This window comes from Gymnoscopelus braueri, assembly GCF_963280865.1.
Source record: "Gymnoscopelus braueri genome assembly, chromosome: 1".
In the NCBI taxonomy this organism is placed as follows: Eukaryota; Metazoa; Chordata; class Actinopteri; order Myctophiformes; family Myctophidae; genus Gymnoscopelus; species Gymnoscopelus braueri.
In genome coordinates this window covers 49001845-49026576 of record NC_137603.1, presented here as the reverse complement: position 1 = coordinate 49026576, position 24732 = coordinate 49001845, and the positions used below count along the sequence as shown (strand labels likewise).

Sequence of the window (24732 nt, the reverse complement as noted above, 5' to 3'; positions counted from 1 at the left end):
ATTTGCATTAAAGATTACAGTAAGGACCATGGCATGGCAATACCTATTGCTAGGTGAGTGACTACAGTCAGTGGTGGAAAAAGTACTCACAATTTTACTTAAGTAAAAGTATCAATACTGCAATATAGAAATACTCTGTTACAAGTAAAAGTCCGGAATTCAAAATGTACTTGAGTAAAAGTACAAAAGTATTGGCATCAAAATGTACTTAAAGTACCAAAAGTTTTCAAATGTATAAAAATCTTTTGAAAATAGCAGATCTACAAGCTCACAATGCATCGCATTGCAACGCATTGTGAGCTTGTAGATCGGCTATTTTCAAATGGCCAAAATGTACAGTATAGTGCTGAAGTGGTTTTGTAATAATAATCAAAATCTATAAAGTAACAAATAACTAAAGTTGTTGTTTCGTTCCTTCTTAAGAAGCTTACATATGGGATATCATCGCCCTCTAGCGATGCACAGAGCACAACACATGAACTCCCGGCTACAATATTCTATTGGTTAGGGTCATGACACGCGAAACCGGAAGCCGGTTAGGGTATAAATACCTCCGCGTCACAGGGAACTCCCTCTTCCTTCACTCTGCACAAGCGAAAGCGCACGAGCCTGAAGCAACAACTAGCACGAGGAAACTTCTATCGAATCCCAGCTGCTCCAGAGCGAGGGCACCCAGTGCCACTCTACGGGTGATTCGTAATAAAAGTTTCTGTTATTTATTAACGCTCCTGCGTTACTTTGATTTTTCTTTCCTATCCTCTCAAGTTTTTCTGCCAAGAGGCAAAAGCTAAAGCTAAGCCGCTGTTAACAGCTAAGCTACAAGGCTAGTGCCTTGTTCGTCTCGTGGAAAACAAGAGGAGAAGATAGGAGGACGAGCTCACCTCCTACCAGGCCAGCCAGGAGGTGAGCCTAACCAATAGAATATTGTAGCCGGGGAGTTCATGTGTTGTGCTCTGTGCATCGCTAGAGGGCGATGATATCCCATAAGTAAGCATCTTACAACGGAACTAACAAAACTGGGGTTACCTACGTAACCCCTAGTTTTCAAATAATTGTAGTGGAGTAAAAGTACAATATTTGCCTCTGAGATGTAGTGGAGTAGAAGTTAAAGTACTGAAAATTGGAAATACTCAAGTAAAAAATACCTCACAATTATACTTAAGTACAGTACTTGAGTAATTGTACTTAGTTACCACTGACTACAGTAAATAAATCCAATTCAGTCCCACGTGTCAAGTAAGAATATTTGATTACATAACGTTTTGTTAAAGCAGTATTAAACAAAACATGGTTGGCAAGGTTTTAGCTACGATCCGACCCTCAAATGACCTCCATTATAAACTAAAAGTTTTCAGAAAATATAAAGCATATGTGAAGAAAATGCCACTTCTACTGGTACTGTGCGTGCACACAGAGTTTGGCACTGATCGGTCCAGTGGTTTGGGAGACTAGCTTCCGGACTAACGCACAGACGTACACATAGACTGACCCTCTGATAGACAGCTACAGAGCCCCGTAAAAAGAAAAAAACGGACAGTTCACAGTTGTGTAATCAATAATAAACCTCTTGTCTTTCATGCTTTACAAGCACTTTACCATAACCCATAAAAGAAATGATGACACACAATAATTCATTTTTACAGTGCCACTTCCTATGTGAATGCATAATAACTGAATGACAGCATCAACAGTCACAGCACACACACACTGGTTGAATTAACAAAGTAGGGAACACAGGTAGAAAGAAAGCTGGGGCTGAGAGCCCGAGACAGTGTAGCGGAGACAGTCAGTAGGTTAGCTACTGATAGCTAAGAGGGAGACAATAGTTGGAAAGGTGAAAGGGAGAGATAGTAGGAAAGCTAAGAGCGAGACAGACAGTAGAAAGCTGAGAGTGAGACAGTTATAAGGGACACATAAAGTAGGAAAGCTGAGAGGGAGACTGTGTAGGAGAGTCAGAAAGTAGTAAGACAGACTGTAGGGAAAGAGGAGGAAGCGCTAAAGCGATTAAACAGTTATGTAGCTGTTTTTATGTATGACAATGTAAGAAAAACCTATACAAATATTGCTATTTGTTCCAAAAAGCTTTAAACCAAGTTATGCATACATATATAACTGCCCTAACAGCAAACAGCAAATTATCCTGGTTCTTGCTAGCTAGTTTTTCTGATACAATGTGACACAGCTCTGTTTACACATCTCTTGATTCCTTTATTTATTTACATTATTTTTGTACATTTATTAGTCTGGATTTATGTTTGTTTTTGTTTCATGTTTGCTTTGGCAATGCAAACGTATGTTTCCTCATGCCAATAAAACCCCTATGAATTGAATTGAATTGAATTGAATTGAATTGAATTGAATTGAATTGAATTGAATTGCAAGAAAAGCCTACATTACCAAACACGTTGTATGTTATCAACAGTACTTGAGACTCACCTTGGCCTGCAGGTGGCAGATTAGGTGTCGTAGATGGTCCACACTTCTCTGGAGGGTTGGAGGTTCAATTCCCCTGACCCGGGCCCACTGTCAGGGTGTAGGTGTTCAGCTTGGGGAGGTGACACACGCACTCTGATATCTGAATGAGCAGACTGGTCGTCGTTCTCCGTCCCGCTGTCTCTCTCCGTCTCTCTCTCCTGCTCAGCCCTGCGGGAAAAAAACGTTTCACATTATGACCATCACATTATTTTTGATCATTGTTGAGTTAAATTGATTGCTCTTTGTTTAATTTCTACATTTTTGATTGGTTGACTGACTGACTGACTGACTGACTGACGTTTTTACCAACAAAAATGCATATGTATATAAACCTGTATTTGTACATCTGTCAAATAAATTAAACATCTAGAGAGCGTATCTCCATTGCGGTCCTGTGTGTGTAAACTGAGTGCCACGTGTTGCTGTCCTGTTATGTTTAATGTGATCTTATGTTATACCAGTATACAATGAATACTCAAGAAACCATAACAAAGTGAGCGATACTACAGCAGAGTTAATTTCTATATGTAAGTAAAAGTATGAGCAAGGGCAACAGGGATTTGTAGGTGACAGGGCTGAATTCCCCAACATGACAGGTATAATTAAACAATATGAAGTGATGATCTGGCAAAACTAAATTAAAACCTGTTAAAAAGGTAAAACTTAAGAAGCAAAGGATTCAGGCACACTTGGAGCTTATTTAGCAAACATGGAGGTAGATTGATGAATTTGTGTAAAGGGACATTTTGGCTCTGTTGGGAGTTCCCCAGGGCGCTATAATTGGTCCGCTGTTTTTTCCCCCTCGACAACAAATCTTTTTGGCAAAAATAGCAGATACTGTATACCACCTCACAACGCAACGTGTCGTGAGCTTGTAGATCTGCTATTTTCGCGGAATGTTTGCCCCAAAAATAGCGACACTAGGGTTCATGTGGTTAAGTTGTATGGCCTTGCTCTAAAGCCACAGTGCAAGAATTAAAGTGCGAGGTGTGAGTTGTAGGTTGCGTAATGCTGGGTGTGGTTGGTTCAACAGTGAGGTCACCCAGCCACGGCCTGACACTGACTGACTTCACTTTTCATGAGAGGCACAAAAGTGTAATTAGCAGCACATAAAGAGATAGCAGCCCGTAAAGTAGCTTCTAAATACATGGCATGGGGAAACGAGCTGGTTAGCTAAGTGGTACTTGTGTTTTCGGCTTGCGCTATCTTCATTCCAAGTTCAAAAGGGCAATGTCACACATAAAAAACAGCAAATGTGTACACGGTCTCATACACACACACACACACACACACACACACACACACACACACACACACACACAACACACACACACACACACACACACACACACACACACACACACACACACACACACACACACACACACACACACACACACACACACACACACACACACACACACACACACACCTCTGAAAACTATCAACAGTTTTAATCCATTGGTCTGAGTCAATTAGCTTGCCATTAGTGCCTCCATTGATGGCATCAGGAGGTTATTTAGTACAGTATAGTGATAAATACAACTCAGCATGGGAGTCTTATGATTAATTTAGACTCAAACAAAGGTGTCATGAGCCAAAAATAGCAGATCTACAAGCTCACAACACATCGCATTTCAACACGCTGTGAGCTTGTAGATCAGCTAAATGAGGGCCATAGAGCCTACAGTCCCACTGAGGGATGTTGCCAGGAACATATAGGGTTAGAATGACTAACTTGTTTTATACACTTAGTACTTTGTACAATTACTTCATCTTTCAAACCAAATCAGTTCAAGTCAAAGCAAAGCATCACAACCACATATCTAATGAACTACAGACTGAACGCAGATGTCTCATGGAGAATCACTGAAAGCTGAATTAAATACAATTCAGATGGACTATGGGTAAAACCCATTTTGTGAATGATGTGGTCTAAGGCTGTGGTTCCCTGGCGTGCCTTGGGATTTTGTGACAACCACCCATTAGTATTGCAATATATACAAGGAGAAAAGAGAGGAAAAAAGTTTTTTGTTAGTTTGTTTGATTTACTATATCAGTATTTTGTGAGCACTCATTTCCCCATAAAGAGGCAAATTCTATAGCCTATTCTTCTTTATTAATTTATTTTTAAATGTTCACATCATGAGGCGTTGTCAGATTATATATCAGCTATTTTCACTATGAATAGGCTGCTGGTGTGCCTTGAGACTATAACTTGCCCAAACGACCCAGTGTCTAAGGGATTGTTGTCTTAAAGTCTGCAGTTATATTATCTTCTTCCAAGTCAAGTGAAAACTATGCTGATAAGGGGAGTGGCTTAGAACGTAAAAAGGACCCATTTCCCTCAACTTTGTGTCTTGTCTCAGTCACTTTACCCTAAAAAGAGGAGTTTTTTTCCTCCTCTCAGCTTAATGTTTAACAGTGGAGACATGAGAGGAATGTAGAGTCTCTTCAGACTTAAAACCCTTGGTTTTTGACCTGTCATTGTGATGTTGTCTTATTTCTTGTCTTAAGGAAAGACATTTTTCATAAGGCTCATTAATTTAGTTAATTCTCAGTTCTTATGTTGCTCTCCGAGCTCGCCTTTCAACAGCACTCAACATGCGGGAGACACCGGGGTTCCAATCCCGAGTAGGGCATGAAAGTTATGGATTGCAGCTTTAGACCGATGAGCTAACGCCTGACTCCCTCAAATGGAATACCTGATGCACACACCACCTCATCAACAGCGCATGCATTTCTTCACACGGATAAATAAAATATGGGGTTGAAATCCAATCCTAGTCTCTCAGTTCTTCACAGCCATCAGATTTTAACCCATTAAGACCGGGAACGCATTCTGTGTCATTTTCAGATTTCTTTGGCTAATCAAAAAATAGCAGATATACAAGCTCACAGTGCGGCACAGAGTGCTGCGCTATTCGAGCTTTCGTGAACATTTGTGCAAATCTTTGAATATATATATAGTTTTTAAAGCGAACATTGGTAACTCCAAATATTTGGTTTTGTGGATTCTACAAATGTCCAAATCCTAACAGTTTTCTGAAAACGTATGTTGCTATAATATCAGTGGTTCTCAAACCTTTTTCATGTCAAGGGCCAGCAAAATTATATGTATTTGGCCGCGGACCCCCAACTCAAAAACCTGAGATCTAAATCTAAAATAGCAGATCTACAAGCTTGTATATCTGCTATTTTTGAATAGCCAAATAAATCTAAAATGACACAGATGCGTTCCGGATTGAATGGATTAAACCTGGACAGTCACTCACAACATAAACACGCTGAAACATGAACAGAGCATCCAAAATCATTGGAGCCCACTAGAGATGCGCGGATCGCGGTTTTAGCCGCGGGGTGAAATATTGCGGTAAATAAATTAATGACATCTAATATATCTATCCATAAAATAGCTAAATCTCTGCGTGCTTGTGTCTGTGTGTAGAGCAGCCTCTGTGCGATGCGATCACAAAATGCATTGATTTAGCCTATGGAATGTCGGTTCCTTTTTTTTTTTAAACCGGTGCTAGCGCTGATCTCCTCTCTCTCTCTCTCCTCTCTCTCTCTCTCTCTCTCTCTCTCTCTCTCTCTCTCTCTCTCTCTCTCTCTCTCTCTCTCTCTCTCTCTCTCTCTCTCTCTCTCTCTCTCTTTCTCTCTCTCTTCTCTCTCTCTCTCTCTCTCTCTCTCTCTCTCTCTCTCTCTCTCTCTCTCTCTCTCTCTCTCTCTTCTCTCTCTCTCTCTCTGCGCTGAACATACAGACTCTGTATGTTCAGCGCAGCAGAGCAGTGCGCTCTGTATGTTGGATGCCTGTATGTTGGATGCCGCACAGAGTCGTATGTTCAGCGCAGCACCGGTTTTAAAAAAAAGAAAAAAGACGCACCGACATTCCATAGGCTAAATCAATGCATTTTGTGATCGCATCGCACAACTAATACTAAAACTAACGGGGAATACCAGAAAATAATAACATTTTGACATACGGGAAAAACGGTTGATGCGGATATTTAAATTGGAGAATATAATTATTGCGGTTGGATAAACGGTGCGGATAATTAATTTGTACATGCGGATTCGGGTGACGTGAAGAGGCCATCCGCGCATCTCTAGAGCCCACCTCTCTCCATCACTGTTAAAACACTTTAAAACCTTCATTGTGATACAGATAAATAGGAACTTAAAGTATACTATGTTAGTTTCATTGACCCAAGCCGGAACACAATCGATTGATTGGTCATTAAATACAAGCTCTGAAAATGCACACGGCCCAACTACCTGACCACTACATCGACTGCCGTGTTAAGTGGTCCAGACGGGTGGGCCCGCAAACCACTTCAGAGATTTTTTTAAAGTGGGCCCTGACACAGAAAAGGTTGAAAACCATTGCGGATGAAACCTCATCTCTGACCCCCGCTCATGCGGACCCACTGTCTATTCCAGCTGCTGCCCTCAGGGAGGCGCTACAGGTCATTATGCACCAGATCCTCCTGCTTCAAGAAAAGTCTCTACCCCAGTGGTTCTCAAAAAAGTGGGGTCCGGAGACCCCCAGGGGTCCTTGAGGGAGTTCCAGGGAGTCCCCAGCTAAAATGATAGTAGGAACCAAATGGACCCTTATGGGTCTGTAACTCAGAGAGTGTAACAAATAGAATCAAATGGACCCGTCAGAGTTAAATTAACATTGATCTTACAATATAAATTGGGGTCCCTAAGATAGAAATGCCATTTAAATGGGGGGTCGACCATAGCCTAATAATGCACGTCAAACTGGGGGTCCTTGAAATGAAAATGGTTGAGAATCACTGCTAGAGCCGTAAAAATGATGGCGGTCCCTGGCATATCTTTTCAAATGGGGGTCCACGGGGCTAATAAGTGTACATTTGGGGGTCCTTGACATGAAAAAGTTCTCTACCCCACTCCCATATGGACTCCTAAACTCCTACAAGCATCCACACTATAGTCTGTCTTGTGTTACAGTATGTCTACGTTCAGTGGAGTAGCTGCCCATCCAACCTGTTTTTTAGGCCAACTGCAGGCCTACTGAAGATAAAAGGAAATTGATATGTGTGGATTCTGCACACTGGATTCAAGGCAGCTCCCAATGCTTTATTGACTAGCAACGTTTCAACCCAGCAGGATCTTCATCAGGCCAGATGAAGTCTGTTTCAACCCCGTTGCTAGTCAATAAAGTCATCCAGTGTGTGGATGTCTATGACCTTCAATTAATTATCTTCAAAGTGTGTCTACTGTATGTTATCAGTGATTTTCTCATCTGTACCAACACATCTATCTATCTATCTATCCATCCCTGCAATTACAATGCACATGTAATACTAATTAAACAATGCCGTTATCCAGAGTCCCTTACAAATGTATGCAACCATAGAGCAACAGTTCCCTTGCTCACTTCTATGTTTACTTATTTACTTTCCTTGCATTTCATTGCTACTTGCTAAAAAAAACTCTTTCTTTGTGACATTTGAGATTTTTGGCTTTTACTTTACTTGTGATATCTAAAGGACAGTGTAGAGAGACAGCAAAACTGAGGGCAGAGAGGTAGAAGACGTGTAAACACAGCTCTACAGACATATTTTTTTAATAAGCCTGTGGGATGTTTTCACTTGCACACATTAACATATTAACATACAACATATTTAATTCTCTTTTTATGGTTTCCCATTAATTTAGTCTGTTTTAGTTTACCACCCCTCTCATTCTCTCATACTGGTGCCTCACACAGAGACAAGAAGTGTTTATTTATCCATTTGTGACTCTGAGAATGCACAAATGAACAAAATAGAACCCTTTGGTTCTATGTGTACACTCTCAGAGTTAAATAAACACTCTGGACTTTACTACAGCGTAGCCTTGTGATTCCGAGAGGATATAACAAGTCATCAAGACACAAACAAGGGAGCTCCTCTATTCTCTGGATTCTCACTGAAGACCATGTCAGACAAAACCCTAAGCTGCTCACTTACAGTTTTTCACAATTGTTAACACACAAAAAGCAAAAATTCGGCACAATTTTCACAACCTTAACTTCATGTACTAATCGCTCGACCCAATTTGGCACTACTTCACACTCCCTTATCTGCATTAGACTCTGACTTTCCCTTCTTTACACTCATCACTATCATTACATTATCACCTTGTTGTCCAAACACTACACACAATGTTCAGTACATTATCACCTTGTTGTCCAAACACTACACACAATGTTCAGTTGTTGCACACTCTTCTCACGCAAAATCTCAAAGCAACAATTTACAACACACCTTGTTGTCCAAACACTACACACAATGTTCAGTTGCTGCACACACTTCTCACGCAAAATCTCAAAGCATCAATCTATAACACCTAAATAGTCAAATCTCTAAACATTCAGGTCTGGTGAGCAATTTGCACCACCGGGCTGCTCCAGTGCGTGAGTGGTTCCAGGACCACCCAAATTTTTCCGTTCTGTACCTTCGACCTTATTCTCCTTTCCTGAATCCCATTGAGGAGTTATTTTGAGCTTGGAGGTGGAAGGTAAATGAACGGAACCCACAGAGCCGGGTCCCACTGCTCCAGGCCATGGAGGAGGCTTGTGGCGACGTCACTGTTAGGGTGTGAATCTTCTGCTATCTCACGATTCGATTCGATTCCGATTCTTGGGTTCACGATTCTGATTCTTTTCCGATTTTTTCAAAACAAACGATTCTCGATTAGTAAAATAAGTTTTTTTCCAATTCAAAATCGAAAAATGTCAATTTACAAAAATCGTAAAAATCGATTGCAGCCCTAGTCACTGTTGAGGTCTGTCAGGGCTTCATGCGCCACTCGAGGCGTTTCTTCCAACGCTGCTTGGACAGGGAGAACATTGCCTATGATGTGGATGAGGCCCTCTGGCCAGACATGAACCGGAGGCATGATGCCTAAATCATGTAGAGAAATAAAACATTTTTGGCTGCATATTTGTTTTGTTTTATGTTTGAAAAAAGTAGGCCTACACTGAGTCATTTTACAAAAGGAGAAATGGCTCATTCTCCAGAGTCATTGTCATGGTGTGTTCCATTTCTATGATTGTGTTTTCAATTTTGCCCTGCAGTGTGCTGTAAATGTTTGTTAGTGTGCAGCACATGCTTATTGTGTGTACTGTAATGAATGGTATGTGTGTGTCATTTGAAAATATGGCTGTGTGTACCAAATGAAAACACGAGTTACATTTTGTGAACAGTTAAAAGATTTGATGGCAAAGAGGCATCTTGCAAAGGCAGCGTGGGGTTTAGCATTTTGTGTGTACTGTAATGAATGGTATGTGTGTGTCATTTGAAAATATGGCTGTGTGTACCAAATGAAAACACGAGTTCCATTTTGTGAACAGTTAAAAGATTTGATGGCAAAGAGTCATCTTGCAAAGGCAGTGTGGGGTTTAGCATTTTGTGTGTGAGGTTTTCAGTTTTGTGTGTGCAGTTTTGAGAAAGCCGTTATTGTTTGGAGAAACGTGTGTTAACAATTGTGAAAAACTGTAATGTTCCACTCTCCCCAAAGACTGTCTCACTGCAGTCACTTGTGTCCTTCCACTGTCCCCAAATACTGTCTCACAGCAGTCACCTGTGTCCAACTATGCTGTGATGTGGGCAAGTGGCTATAGTGGTGATGCTGCTCAGAATACCATAGTTTATAAATGGCTGAAAACAACAGACAAACGAGAGAGAGAGAGAGAGAGAGAGAGAGAGAGAGAGAGAGAGAGAGAGAGAGAGAGAGGTCAAATAAGGATGCTTCGAGGGAAGGAGCATAGGAAGGAAAGAAGGAGAAGAGAGAGAGAGAGAGAGACAGATGGTAGAATGGAAGACTTGAGGGAAGGGGAAAGGGTGGGCGAGGGAAGAGTGAGATGAGTGATGAGAGTAGGCAGAGAGAAGAAGAGAGAGAAATGAAGAAATTCAGGGAGACAGAAGCAAGAGACTGAAGATCAACACAGAAATATCAGTTAAACCACACTGTCTGTTGTGTTTGCAGAGTTTACAGAGACTGTCTGTGTCTCACACCAGTGTTAATTTTGTCGACTAAGACTAAGGCTAAACAATTTCAGACTAAAATGGGACTAAGACTCAATGGTGTGTTATTCAAAGGACTAAGACTAAATCAGAATTTGCTGCAGTGTAATCGTTTTTGACTAAGACTAAGACTAAAAGACTAAAAGACTAAGGTTTTGATATTTAGTCGACCAAGACTAAGACTAAGGCTAAACAATTTCAAAAGACTAAAATGGGACTAAGACTAAATGGTGTGTTATTGCTGTCAAAATTAACACTGTCTCACACTCACACCAACAATTATACAATATTCATAGCTCACGTTTATATTTCAAAATATACCACAGACTGTCAAAATAAATATAGTAGAAAACATATTTTGGACCCTTTAAATATATTTTTGTCCATATTTAGAGATGTTTTTTGTAAAAGATAAGACTATTTATGTACCAGACCCATGGTAAACGAACACTGTGTAGATTTGATTCCCCCATTTCCTCCCCTGAACAGAAATAAATAAAAAATAAAAGCCTGTGATGTAATAATTATCTCAGACAGACTCGATCAGAAACAAGCAACATCTGTTTGTTCTCATCACCAATTTACTGAGGGTAAAGGAGAGAGAGAGAGAGAGAGAGAGAGAGAGAGAGAGAGAGAGAGAGAGAGAGAGAGAGAGAGAGAGAGAGAGAGAGAGAGAGAGAGAGAGAGAGAGAAATACACAATTTATGGAGGCCCCTGGGGGCCAGTAATCTGCAGCAGAAACCTACTGAGCTGAACACGGTTGTGTCCCATGTGACAAATTGTGTTATTTACTTTGTTGATTTCCCCAGTGATAAAACACTAATGCACCGTGATAAAGAAAAAAGGGGAATTGAAGCTTATTCAATTCGGTTGAACTTTGCTGTTCTATGTTGTCCTGTATGAGATCATTAGATACAATAGCAGAACGTGTAAACATTACAACAGGGATCAAAAGATTAAAACAAACATAGAACATAGAAACCATTGCTTGCAGGAGGAGAGATTTAAAACCAAGTGGCTTTTGAAAACAAGCAAGAAACAAGAGGAAACGTTTTCAATTTACTCTCCTATTTACTTGACTGTCTTTGTAAACCATTTTGTACATCTGTGTTGTTAATATTAAGTACTACATACGTAAATGTTTGAATTTATCATTTTCAGTATAGTATAGTATAGTATAGTATAGTATAGTATAGTATAGTATAGTATAGTATAGTATAGCATGGTTACTTACTGAGAAAGGAGTTGCTGTAGCTGTTCGTGTCCTCGGAACCCTGCGATGTCGAAGGGGGTGTGACCTTGTCTGTTAGCCAATCGGAGGGCCTGCACGGCCCCAGGCTGGCAGAGCAGGAAGTCGGCGACTCTCCTCAGACCTCGGCGGGCCGCAAAGTGAAGCAGTGTCTCCTGAGGAACAGGATCTGAGAGGAGGAGTGTAGAAGAAGAAGAGAGATGAGAGAGAGTAATGAGAGAGAGAGAGAGAGAGAGAGAGAGAGAGAGAGAGAGAGAGAGAGAGAGAGAGAGAGAGAGAGAGAGAGAGAGAGAGAGAGAGAGAGAGAGAGAGAGAGAGAGAGAGTAAGAGAGTAAGAAATACAGACAGAAAGACGGTCACAAGATGTGTTAAGGATTGCCTGTTACCATCCATCTATCCAGTGTGTGTGCGGTTCAACAGTGGACATACCAGAGTGCCCTGCAGCATAGCAACACAACAGGCCTCCCCATTAACCAGCACAGTTACTGCCCAACAACTCCACACAACACAAACAGCATTATCAGACAGTCAAACCTGGACAAATTACTTTAAAGGTCCCCCCCAAGGTAGACAGTAAAATCCTGAGTGTTAAAATTAACATTGAGGATTTTTTTACACACAGTACACCAAAATAAAGAAATAAAGAAATAGGCATCTACTAAGTAATAGTATATATCTAATATAGGAATACAACAAAAATAGTAATAATAATCTGCTGATGGTCATGGTGATTAATGTAGGGTAGTGGTTCTCAAAGTGGGGTTCGATGGACCCTTACAGGTCTGTAATCTCAGAGTTATGGGGGTCCTTGGAAAAAAAACTAAAAAACATTTGAGAAACACTGATTATTGTCTTTCTACCTGTCTCTGTAATGCAGTCAGCCATCCTTTCCATGACAAACCCACACACACGAAAGAACACAATAACAAACGCACACATATGCACTGACAACACATATACAAATGCTCACACAGAGATGAAGCTATTCATGGTAACACAGACATGCAATCACATACATTATGACATGAATGGATACACAAGCCAACATGCAAACATACAGTACCCCACACACACAGGCACGCACACACACACACACACACACACACACACACACACACACACACACACACACACACACACTCTTAGTGCCACAGTGGCTGGCAGTGTGTCTGGGAGAGTGGCTGAGTGTGTGTTATTCAGCCTGGGGTTGTTTTTAACTCTGTTCAGCCACAGTCTAATTAGGCCTGTGTGTAATTAAACCTTTAACAGCCTCCTCTCCCCTCTCCTTTTGCTATGAAATAGATTATCACCGGATTCTTGGATGCCTTAAGGTGCTGCCACGGCCTTTTTCACTCTCACAGCATATTGCTGCCTGAAGCGGATATGCATGTGCCCGTGCACACACACTCACGCACACACAGGAAAGAAGACACTAGTGTTTTCAGTTTTTCTTTTGAATCAAATTCCATTTAGTTTTAGTCATATTTCAGTCATCTGAAATGTTTTACTGTTAGTCTAGTTTTAGTTGACTAAATATCATAAGATTATAGTCGACAAAATCTACGGTTGATTTAGTCGACTGAAATGTATTTTGGCGGGCCTTGATGGCGTCGTAATGGCTGATTTTACACTTGGTTGCATGCTGAAAATAGCCGATCTACAAGATCACAGCGACACGTTGTGAGCTTGTAGATCTGCTATTTTCAGAGCGCAACACCTGAGTGCAACCAAGCATAAAATGACTTGTCTTTTTAGTTCTACTGGATCTCTTCTCCACTCGTCCCTCCCTAACATTTTAGTCTTGTTTTTATTTGTTGACGAAATTGTCAATATATTTAGTCTTCGTTTTAGTCATCATAGCTTAGTTTTTATTTTGTTTTCGTCAGTGAAAAAAGGTAGACGACGATCATTTTTCGTCATAGTTTTAGTCGACGAAATCAACACTGGAAGACTTTAAAGAGTTAAAGGTGCATTTCACAAAATAACTGTTCTGATTAACAGTTTTTCTTTGGTTTACAAAGAGTTTTAGTTACACTCCCTGTCACTGCCAACCCCTACTGTTTGGGCAGCTGCCTGTTTTCACCTGAGAGTGAGGAGTTTCAGTGGGAGAGTGGCAGAATACCTGAGCACCGTGACTGACCCAAAACAAAGAAAAATCTTAACTAGGTACAGACTCAGTGAGCACAGTCTTGCGATCGAGAAAGGTCGTCACAGGCAGACCTGTATCCCGAGAGAAGACAGACTATGCACCCACTGCACACAAAATGAAGTGGAAACCGAGCTACACTTCCTAACCGTCTGTCCATTGTACCAAGACATCAGAGACACATACTTCCCACAGATTACAACCACACACGGAGATTTTGAAAACATGACCAATGACAAAAAACTCCCATATCTGCTGGGCGAAGTACAACAATGTGCAAACACAGCAGCAAGATTCGTGAGTTGCTGTGATAGGAAAAGGATATCAAACGGAACACAACCACCCTAAAGACTAATCATTGTGTATATTCCGGCACTATACCTGCACCCAGTGATCTTGGTACATAGAAATTGATCTATTGAAGATTCTGACTTTCAAATGTACATATTTTTTGTTTTGATTGTATTGCTGTATTGTTGTATTGTGCTTTCTGCTTTGGCAATGTAAACGTATGTTTTCTCATGCCAATAAAGCCCTTTGAATTGAAATTGAAAATTGGGAGAGCCAACATGTGCGGAGGAACGTGCCATCCCACCACTCCCTACGGGAACAGGCACCCCGAACAACCTGTAGGAGTCGCTTTGCAGTGAAGGCGGCCGCTTGTGTTCATTTACGGCACCCAGCCAAGCCGGGCGCACCATGGAGGAATCAAACCCCAGTCTCCACGGTGGTGGGCAGGAACTTTACCCCTGCACCACGCAGATGCCCTGGTGCTGATGCATTCTGTACTCCTCCCTGACTAGACACTGGAACTCGTTGTTCTCCATGACATCATGAGGACGACAAAACTCAGTGACCCCAACCAAACATGATTGTCCAAAATTGTTCATAGTTTTGTTGGCGTGTGGGATTTTGCACTCCATAAGTAATTGGTTCCTTTCGCAAACATGTCCCTTTCTAAGTTGTGTTGATGTCTGGCAGAGAGAGGTTTAATTATACTTCATAGGCCTATCTATTTTCACAACGTTTACGGAAATGTACAGTAAATTTGGGAACACTGCGTCGGGAGATAAGGAGATAACACTGTTTGTGTTAAATTAGCCGTTATTTCACATGAAACAGAGGGGAGTGCATGGGATGAAAATAACAACAACATGTATATCTTAAATAGTATCTAAAGTTCAACGCATTTGGTGAGGGATGAAAGAAAATTAAGAATAGATAAATAAAACTACTTGAGCCGTGTGAAAATCATTAAGAAAGGGGAGAACTGAGAGTCACTATGTTAAACAAATGGCGACTTCATAAGAAAGAGTGGGAAAAGAGCCAATCAAAATCTGTAATTCAAGATGTAGGAGATGTACAGTAGCCAATGTTGAAGGTCCACAGTTTGCTGCAATTCAATTAGACTCCACCCCCTATAGGAACTGTGTGTGTATATATCTTACGTCAAAATATCAAATCTATAAGCTCACAACACGTCAAAACAATGTGACAGGTTGCAACGGTATGTATTAACCATTAGCAAAGTATGAGAAATCAATAACATTGTATCAGTCTATATTTACATCAATTATTTTGAGGGGACTCTGCCTAAAGTCATGTACCCCCACGGGATTCAGAAGGTCAGAGTATGATTTACTTACCACGCTCTCAACCATTGGTTTGTGGGGTCCCTGTGTAACGTCGTAAAGGATTCAGTGTCACCGTCTCCCTCTCAGCTATTTGTCTTCCGTATACTTATTTCAATAAAGAATAATGCTAAGAAAAGTGCCTATCCCCAAAAAACTAAACTAAACTAAACCAAAAAAATAACATAACGTCCATTCACTGCAAACTAACCCTTAAAAGTGTACTTCTTATCCCAGGCCTCCGCTGTGTATGAAAAATCACTTGTTAGCAGTACAATAATCCATAACTCATTACTCATTTGCTGCAACATTTCACAGCAGAGAGAGACTTGCCTGGAAATCGTGCTGAGCACCAGCCGAGTGGTATTTCACTCCATTTGCTGTTGGCCTGTCTCTCTCTATCTCTCTCCCTGTCTCTCCAACTCTCTCTCTCTCCCTCTCGTTCCGTCTCTGAGAACTCTGGACTGAGCTGATGCTAATTGCTTCAAATTAACTGCTCCAGTTAAGCAGAGCAAAGCAGAGCAGAGCTGACTGCTGGCTAACTAAGTGCCAGTCTGGAAGCATTACTGATATACATGAACCATAGGGAAGTACTAGGCGGTCTAGTGATTAGAAAGACCATCCTGTACAAGGATGGTTCACAGGTTTAATCCCTTCTCGACTCCCTGGGGGCAAAAATCACTCCCAGAATGTTCTGTTGAAAGGATTTTTACATTTACTAAGTTCAGGGTAATAAATGCTCTTAATACTCTTGGTGCAAAAGCACTGGACTAACTTTTATAAAGTCTTTATAGAGACATCTACAGAATAAAGTTTAAGTTGTCTGCGGAAGTGTTTTGAGTGTGTGCCCAGATTATGCCCAAATGCACACACCTTATGGAGAAACCCCAGACGTCAGCGCAGATCGCTGTTGTTAGGCAATGGTTGTGTGTGATGTCACCATAGACTGTAAAAATGAATGGACAGAGTGACGCCATTGGTTTTTACAGACCGTAAATTAAGCCTATTTTTCAGCGATTTCTATATCCGGTCCGAAATGCTAACAGAAATGAATGCTATTGGCTGCAACCGCAGCGAAGACGGGTCTTCACTCGGCAGAACCAGTAGAAACCCTGGAAACATACCCTTCTTTATCATTAATAATAAAAATGACTTTAAACTAGGGATTAAAAACATAAAGTGTTTATGAAAAGGTTTACTAAGGTAATAAAATCAAGTGTAAAGTTTGGCCAAAACCTCATTGACTTGATTGAGATTATGATGTATTGCTACCGGAGAAGGTGAAATAGCGACATCTGCCGGGCCATTAACCCATTAAGGCCAGAGTCCGATTTTTTTAATGTTTTCTAAAATATTTTAAAAAAATGTTTACGATTTTTCTAAAATAGCAGATCTACAAGCTCATAGCGCGGCACTCGGTGCCGCGCTATGAGCTTGTATATCTGCTATTTTTGAATAGCCCAAAGAAATCTAAAGTGACACAGATGCGTTCCAGGTCTTAATGGGTTAATAGGAACAGCAGGCTGAACGAGAGCACGGAAGTGAGCTTCAATTCCAATTGCCCCTTGGATGTCAGGTTAATGCTGGATCAGCAAGAGAGAGAGAGAGAGGGAGAAAGAGAGAGAGGGAGAAAGAGGCAGGGAGAAAGAGGGAGGGATAGAGAGAGCCTATCTCACCCCCACAATTACCCGACCAATGTCGGCACAGAAACCTGAACACGCACATCGATGCGTCATGAAGCAACATGTTGTCAGAGACATCTACATTTTCTGCTGGGGTTTTATAAAATTCCCCCAACATTAAAAAAAAAAGTTCACCCTATTCTATATGAGGTTTGTACTTTTAATCTATTTCTTGGTTCTTACATTGTGTGTAATGTTGGGCGAACCCGGTGAGCAACCAACCGAGTCACATTCCTTGTATGTGCAAAGGTATTCTACCAAAGAAATGCTTTGGACTCTGATTGTGATTTACAAGCCAGGGCAAGCTGCTTTTGAATAAGAGCATCAGCTGAATGCATTCAACAGCAATACCTAATAAGTCAAATTACCTGCTTCAGTAAAGCAGAACTGAGAACAGTTGCTAGCTAAGTAAATAAATGCCAATCTGGGCTCTAACCACAGCGTTAGTGGTCAGTTGGCAAGAGAGAGAGGAAATACCAATGGTGTTTTCTGGGGTTTCCATGGTTGCATGGTGGCTGCCTGGCACACTATAAGAATTTCATTTCTCCATGGTGAGAGAAAAGTGTGTGCCTGTACTAAAATGTCAGAGTCATACTGTAATGACTTAACAGCTGTGATAACTGTACAGGAACTGGCTTGGAAATATTGATAGAAGGGATATATCTACACTCAAGTTGTGACACAAGTAAAATAGTCACACCTGTGCATGGACAGCTATGTTTGAATGTATGCTGTGTCCAATATAGTCTGTCTGAATGTATATTCTGCCTGAATATTCCACTACCTCAAAGAATGTTCTGCAATATCCTGTTGCACAGTACTGTATGTTCAACTATTTAATATTGGGTTGTCACTGCACCCCGTGCCATGGGAAATTCCTATTGTGGAACATCATATTTGGTTGAAAAGTGTCTCAGATTGTGATAAAATCTCTATAGTCTCTCTACATAGAACATCTCAATATATGTCATATTAATGTTTCAAATATACATACATACAGTATATACACACACACACACACACACACACACACACACGCACGCACACACAAACACACACGCACACACGCGCACACACACACACACACACTATTATATAGCAAATAGTTTTGCAAGTAGGACATACATGTTGCTTTTTTGTATGTGTCTACTTTCCCACGTTGGTTTTAGTTAACGGGCAGTCTGCCATTCACAGCACTGCCTGATGTCAGCAATTATGACGGATGACTGAATCCACACTGACTTCCACCTGCTAAAAACGTCCTTAATGTAAGTACTGTAATGCGCCACCACCCCGGGCTACGCAAACTCCATTTCACGCATTGTTGCGTTCTAAAATGTGTCACCTGGAATTCTTAACGCGACGCAAGCACAACGTTCTCAGGTATGAATGTGTGTTTCTGTGTGAATGTGAAGCAGAGCGTTGGTGAAAAATAAATTCTGGCATGGATAAGGCATTTAGTGGATCATAATCTTCCCTGTGTGTGTGTGTGTGTGTGTGTGTGTGTGTGTGTGTGTGTGTGTGTGTGTGTGTGTGTGTGTGTGTGTGTGTGTGTGCGTTTGCGTGTGTGTGTGTAATTCTTCCAGTATGCGTATGTACGTACCGTATCTGTAATTTTATAGTGAACTGAATGCAGACCAGACTGCAGTGTCACTCAACACAGCAGGAGACGGAGTCTCTACTCAAACAACATGACAGCCAACTAACTGTGTGTGTGTGTGCGTCTGTGAGTGCATCTGTGAGTGCGTCCGTGTGTGTGACAGAGAAAGGCATTTGCAAGTGTCGGCCTGCGTGAGTGCGTGTGCAACAACTGTACCATTCTTTGATCCCATTAGGCTATGTTGTTTGAAGATGACACAGCAGGGATGTGTGTGTGTGTGTGTGTGTGTGTGTGTGTGTGTGTGTGTGTGTGTGTGTGTAATGCGCCACTGTTCAGTACTGTGATCCCATTAGCCAATTGTTTAAGCTCATCTCTGAGCCAGCATGCCATATCCCCATGACTACACACACTCTGTTTCCCACACACACACACACACACACACACACACACACACACACACACACACACACACACACACACACACACACACACACACACACACACACACACACACACACACACACACACACACACACACACACACACACACACACCCCAAAAAATCTGCCCTGTTTCCCACCATTGCATGACATTTAAGTTAATGGACTGTGGAACACAGTTAAACAACTGCCTGAGTATTGAAAAAAATACAAAAGATTTCTTTCTCAAAAAAGTACTGTTGGTAGAGAAGCGTTATGAACAAAAAGGTGCCGTTCCAGCTGTTTGACTTTGTAGGGCAGAGTAAAAGTAATGAACAGACAAAGCATGAACTGAAAGCATGTTCAGTAAGCTATTAAGCAGTTCTGAACAACTTAATAGCTGTTCCCAAAACCCTTAGCTGCCTGTTATTTACAGAGTGCCTGCTGTATATTTTCCCCTCTGACTTTATCATCCTAATCATTTCTCTAATTTGCTTTTACAGTTTTTCTCAATCGCTTGGGTGCATTTCTTGAAACTCTAACCTCATTCTTTTAACAGTGCCTCAAAACTCCACACCATTAAGGCAATTGGCCAATAAGCTATTTAATGCAAAACACTTTTACACAGTTGTCATATGGCGACTTTCCATACATAGTATCAGCATGGGGATTGCATTTAGTGTTTTGGGAATAAGGTCAGAGTTTCAGGAAACACATCAAAGTGATTGAGACAAAAGTTAGCAGAGAAAATGTTTACTCTGCAACTCTGAAATCCATTTCTCACAGTATTACCTGAACCTCTAGTCTAGACAGAAATTTCTGTTCCTGAGGTCTGTGGAGACTGAATGCTTACTCATTTTATATGCCTGATCATTCTCCGTAAAATGGAGGAGGAAAAAGTGAATATTATAGAAAGGAAAGAAAGCAAAGAAAGAGATAAATGGACTGAAGGAGAGACAGTGTCAAGGAGCTTTGAACCAGCATTTTATGAGTACAGTGCCATATCTGCTACAGCAGGTCATGCTGCCATCTACTGTATCCATTTGAGAAGAAGTGACACCTACTTTTAACTGTCAAAATGTCAGATTGCACTAAATAATTACCCTTTTTTTAATAGTGTCTTTTTTTGGCAAAGTGAGAATGCTTTCACAAACTGAAACTATTTTGGAGACCTTGAATGATGAACCTCAGGTAATTATTTTTCCTCAATCTGGACATTAATGAGAATGAACACCTGCTGTAGATACATTTAATTAGCTTGTAATTAATTGTACTTAATTAATTGTATTAAAGTCAGAGTAGCTTACAGCACTGATGGCTAATGCAAAAAATATCCAATTCAAGCAGCAGTGAGAAGGTTTAATCTAAAAACAGAATTACCATGTGACTTGACTGCAAACCTTATCAGCCATAGTGTTTGATCTAGGCCATGCCATCACCCTCCTAAAATCATAAGTGACATGCTGCAATTTGATGCATGCGTCCAAATGACCCCTTCCAATTTCCAGGAAATTTAAATGTCATTCTGAATGATACCTCACTGTATAATTTTCATTCCACAATCATCATTTTGTTATTTATTTTATGAACTAATTCACGTTATTAAAGTTCAAGTTGCCTTTTCTGTCTGTGTATCTGTGTCAGACCGGCTAAGAGGAGCAACAGAGAGACAGAGAGAGAAGGTTATGGAGAGGGAGAGTGAGAGAGGGAGAGAGCCTATTTCACCAACCCATTACCCCGGCCAATGCTGGATACCGAAACCTGAACACAACATGTTGTCAGCGCAAATCACTCTGTGTTTTCTGCTGGTCTTCTATAGAACCCAGCACACAGAGCCTAACCACCAATATTTATGCAATACCATAATCAATGACATGGTGAAACCCCAAATTAAACATATCCTTATTAACTCTCAGTGCCAATGAAATAAAAAAATATGTTCATACTGTGCCAGCAATCTTTTTAAAGTAGTAGGGGGAAAAAAAGTGCTCAGGAGCCGAGATACAGCCTTTTTCAGTAATACGTTAAACAAGAAGTGAATGGAGCAGCAAAAAAATATATAATAATAATAATATATATTTTTTAAACTCGGGGTAACTCGTTCTTGGCACTGAGGGTATTCAGAAAAAACTCGGGATAACTCGTTTTTGCACTCAGAGAGTTAAAGCAACCATTTTCATATGTGATGCTTAATTAAAAAGTTAAGTTAATATCCAATCAATATCAGTTTAACCACTTTAACCCTATTTCATACTTCAGCTATTTGAAAATAGCTGATCTACAAGCTCTCGATGCATCGTAACGTGTTGTGAGCTTGTAGAACGGCTATTTCCAAAACAATTGGAACAATCTAGAACATTTGTGAAAGATTTGGATTTTTTTTCCCAACTTTTACACACATGTTCTCATATCGGGGTCCCTGACACAAGATCTTTTGCATATATGCTTATTGCAAATGCATATACATTTGCACTATAGTATCCACCTACCAGTGCTGTTTTTGAGTGTGCTTCCCAACAGGCTCCATCCAGGGGGCAGGGGCAGGTGTTTCAGGGCCAGAGACAGGCTCTCATCCAGACGCTCACACTCCTGCAGGGGAATCTGACACTCGTCCAGTAAGAGCGCCCCCTCCAGGGCATCTGACCGCCCCGCAGTGCTTACCTGGTAACACGGGGCAATTAGGAGAATTCATCTGATCTTAAGACGCTTTTGCAATGAACACAAATCCAGTGTTATGTGATCTCCTCCACTCTTCAAGTCAGATGACGCTTAAACTAATTTCAAGAAAATGTTATATTCAGTATATTTTTTTAATTGTATTTTCTATTTGCTAGACTGACTTTATTGTTACAACCCTAACATAACATATTGTTACAACCCTAACATAACATAAGATATTGTTACAACCCTAACATAACATAAGATATTGTTACAACCCTAACATAACATAAGATATTGTTACAACCCTAACATAACATAAGATATTGTTACAACCCTAACATAACATAACATAACATAACATAACATAACATAACATAACATAACATATGTGCACTCTGTTAACCACTTAAACCCTCTATTCGTAGCAAAACGGACCCGAGTTGCAACTCGGACCGCTTTTTTCTGTCGACACCTAATTTCTTTGCCAAAAACTGCCGATCTACGACGCACTGTGAGCTTATAGATCTGCTATTTTTGGCTAATGTCCCCCCCCCCCCCAGAATATGGATGGGGGGGGTTCAAGTGATTAATGTTCTAGCATAACAGGTGTGCTGCTCACCAGGAACTGGGCCATGTCGAAGGCCAGGTCCTGTACGAAGCTGAAGCGATGCTCAGCCAGCGGAGCCACCAGGGAAGGGCCATGGACTCCTGGGAGCTGCTCTCTGGACAGAGAGACACCACAGGGTCTGACTGAACACAGGACGACACGCACTGACTCACAGCAGTCATGGGCTGGGGGAGAGACAGTTGGAAGGGCGAGAGAGAGAGAGAGGGGGGGGGTGATAGAGGAATAAGGGAAGATAATGGAACAGTGAGAGGATGAGGGAGGAGAGCAAAGAGAGAGAGAGGGGGGAAAGAAAGGGAGAGGGAGAGAGGGAGAGAGGGAGAGAGGGAGAGAGGGAGAGAGGGAGATAAAAGTGTCAGAATCAATGTAAGGTTTTATGTGTGTTTTTATGTGTGGTTAGTGCAGCATTGCATGACACACATGCACATGCATACAGTCCTGCTGTGTCATTCTCATGCACTGCAGGACTGGAAAAATACACACATGTGCACACGCATGTGCACATGTGCACGCACACGCACACGCACACACACACACAAACACATGACCTTAAGTCCTGGTGGTTAGGAAGCATGTTGTCAGTAAAGTGCCAGCTAGTTTTCATTCCACACTGTGGTCAGGTTGAAATAAGGAGGTTTAGAGCCACACATGCACGTCCCACATGCATTTACTGCACCACAAGCAGGAGCTGTGACACAAACAAGGCTGAGAAGAATCTCAGTGTGTGTGTGTGTGTGTGTGTGTGTGTGTGTGTGTGTGTGTGTGTGTGTGTGTGTGTGTGTGTGTGTGTGTGTGTGTGTGTGTGTGTGTGTGTGTGCGTGCGTGCGTGTAGTAATATCAGCTCATTTTGCCAACTTTCTTCTCTTTCATTGTTGAAATATTTCTGATCTTAATAGTATCTCGATATTGAATTTTTCATACTGGGGAATCCAACAAAAACAAGTATAAGAATTAACATAAAATAATATTTGGGAGAAGAACTAGCTGTCAAGCACATTTCTAAACAAAATCCGATGGGTGTAAAACAAAACAAACTATTTTGAACAGACAATCAGCTTTAATAAGCCGAGGAGATTTTAACCCAGAGCTCATTAACGCCTGCTCAGCGAAACTCAAGACAAACCAAATTGGACTTACAGCAAAAAAAAATACCTTAACAACCCTACCGGAGCATAACGAGCAAAACAATAGAGAGAGAAAAGAGCTGGCTCTTACAAAGAAGAATGGTGCACTGAGATAGTGGTGTGTTTAATGACCCTGAACATACATTAGACAAGTACTTTGTCTAGGATCAAAATACCCCTGCACCGTCTCCCCCTCAGCTTTCCTTCTGTCTGTCTCCCCCATACTACCTCTCTCTCAGTTGTTTCTACTGTCTGTCTCCCCTACATAACACTGTCACTCTCTCTCAGATGTTCTACTGTCTGTCTCTCCTACACCGTCTCTCTCTCAGACTTCATACCGTCTGTCTCCCCTACATCGTCTCTCTCAGATTTGCTACTGTCTGTCTCTCCTATACACAGTCTCCTCTCTGCTTTCCCACTGTCTGTCTCAATAAAGGAAAAGACACCGAAGTAGACTGTCCACTGACTCCACTCTCATTTCAAAAGAGCAGTGAACAGACAATGTTCTAGTCAGCAGAGAGATCAGACTCAGTCAGGGTCAATACTTGGCTTGTCTTGGCTGTAAATGTTGACTTCTGCTCCTAACGTATACAGAGCATTAAAAAGTGACCTAATGTTCACTACAAGGGAGGGAGTGGGGATTCCGTTCACGTCAGTTTACTTTGTTTATCCAGACAGTTTAGAAAAGTGAGATGGAGACACCTGGCGGTGTCTCAAATCTAACATGGTCCATGGTAAGGCAGCACTGTACAGTACTTCAAGACATACATTTTCCATCAAATATAGAGGTCCTCAGTTGTGGAATTCACTGAACATGTCACTAAAGCAAATCATGTTCCTTGTCAGTCTTGTCATGTCTTATCTCATCTTTATTGTAGTGTATTGATGTTCATGTATGGTTATGAATTTGTACGTTTGCTTTTCTTTTTTTCCATTTCTATGCCTGTTTTATTTTTTTTAATATAATACTTGTATACAGTATGTGCTGCTTGTGTTTTCGCAAATTGTACAATATGTATTGCTTTCTTCTAGATGAACAATTTGATGCCTATTGCCTACTTTTCATTTGAACATCTTCAACATG

The 24732-nt window shown here is 41.1% G+C and overlaps 1 protein-coding gene across 1 annotated transcript in view; it reads right to left on the bottom strand.

Moving 5' to 3' along the window:
• LOC308088945 (A-kinase anchor protein 13) overlaps nt 1-24732 on the bottom strand; it is a gene marked incomplete at its 3' end in the record, with an annotated part of 71793 nt that overhangs the window by 523 nt on the left and 46538 nt on the right. The window contains exons 4-7 of the mRNA XM_080433526.1: nt 22519-22691; nt 21728-21899; nt 11746-11929; nt 2481-2643 (exon numbers count right to left, since the gene is read on the bottom strand). Of these exons, the coding sequence (XP_080289652.1) occupies nt 2481-2643; nt 11746-11929; nt 21728-21899; nt 22519-22691 (692 nt within the window). The remainder of the gene's footprint in view (nt 1-2480; nt 2644-11745; nt 11930-21727; nt 21900-22518; nt 22692-24732) is intronic.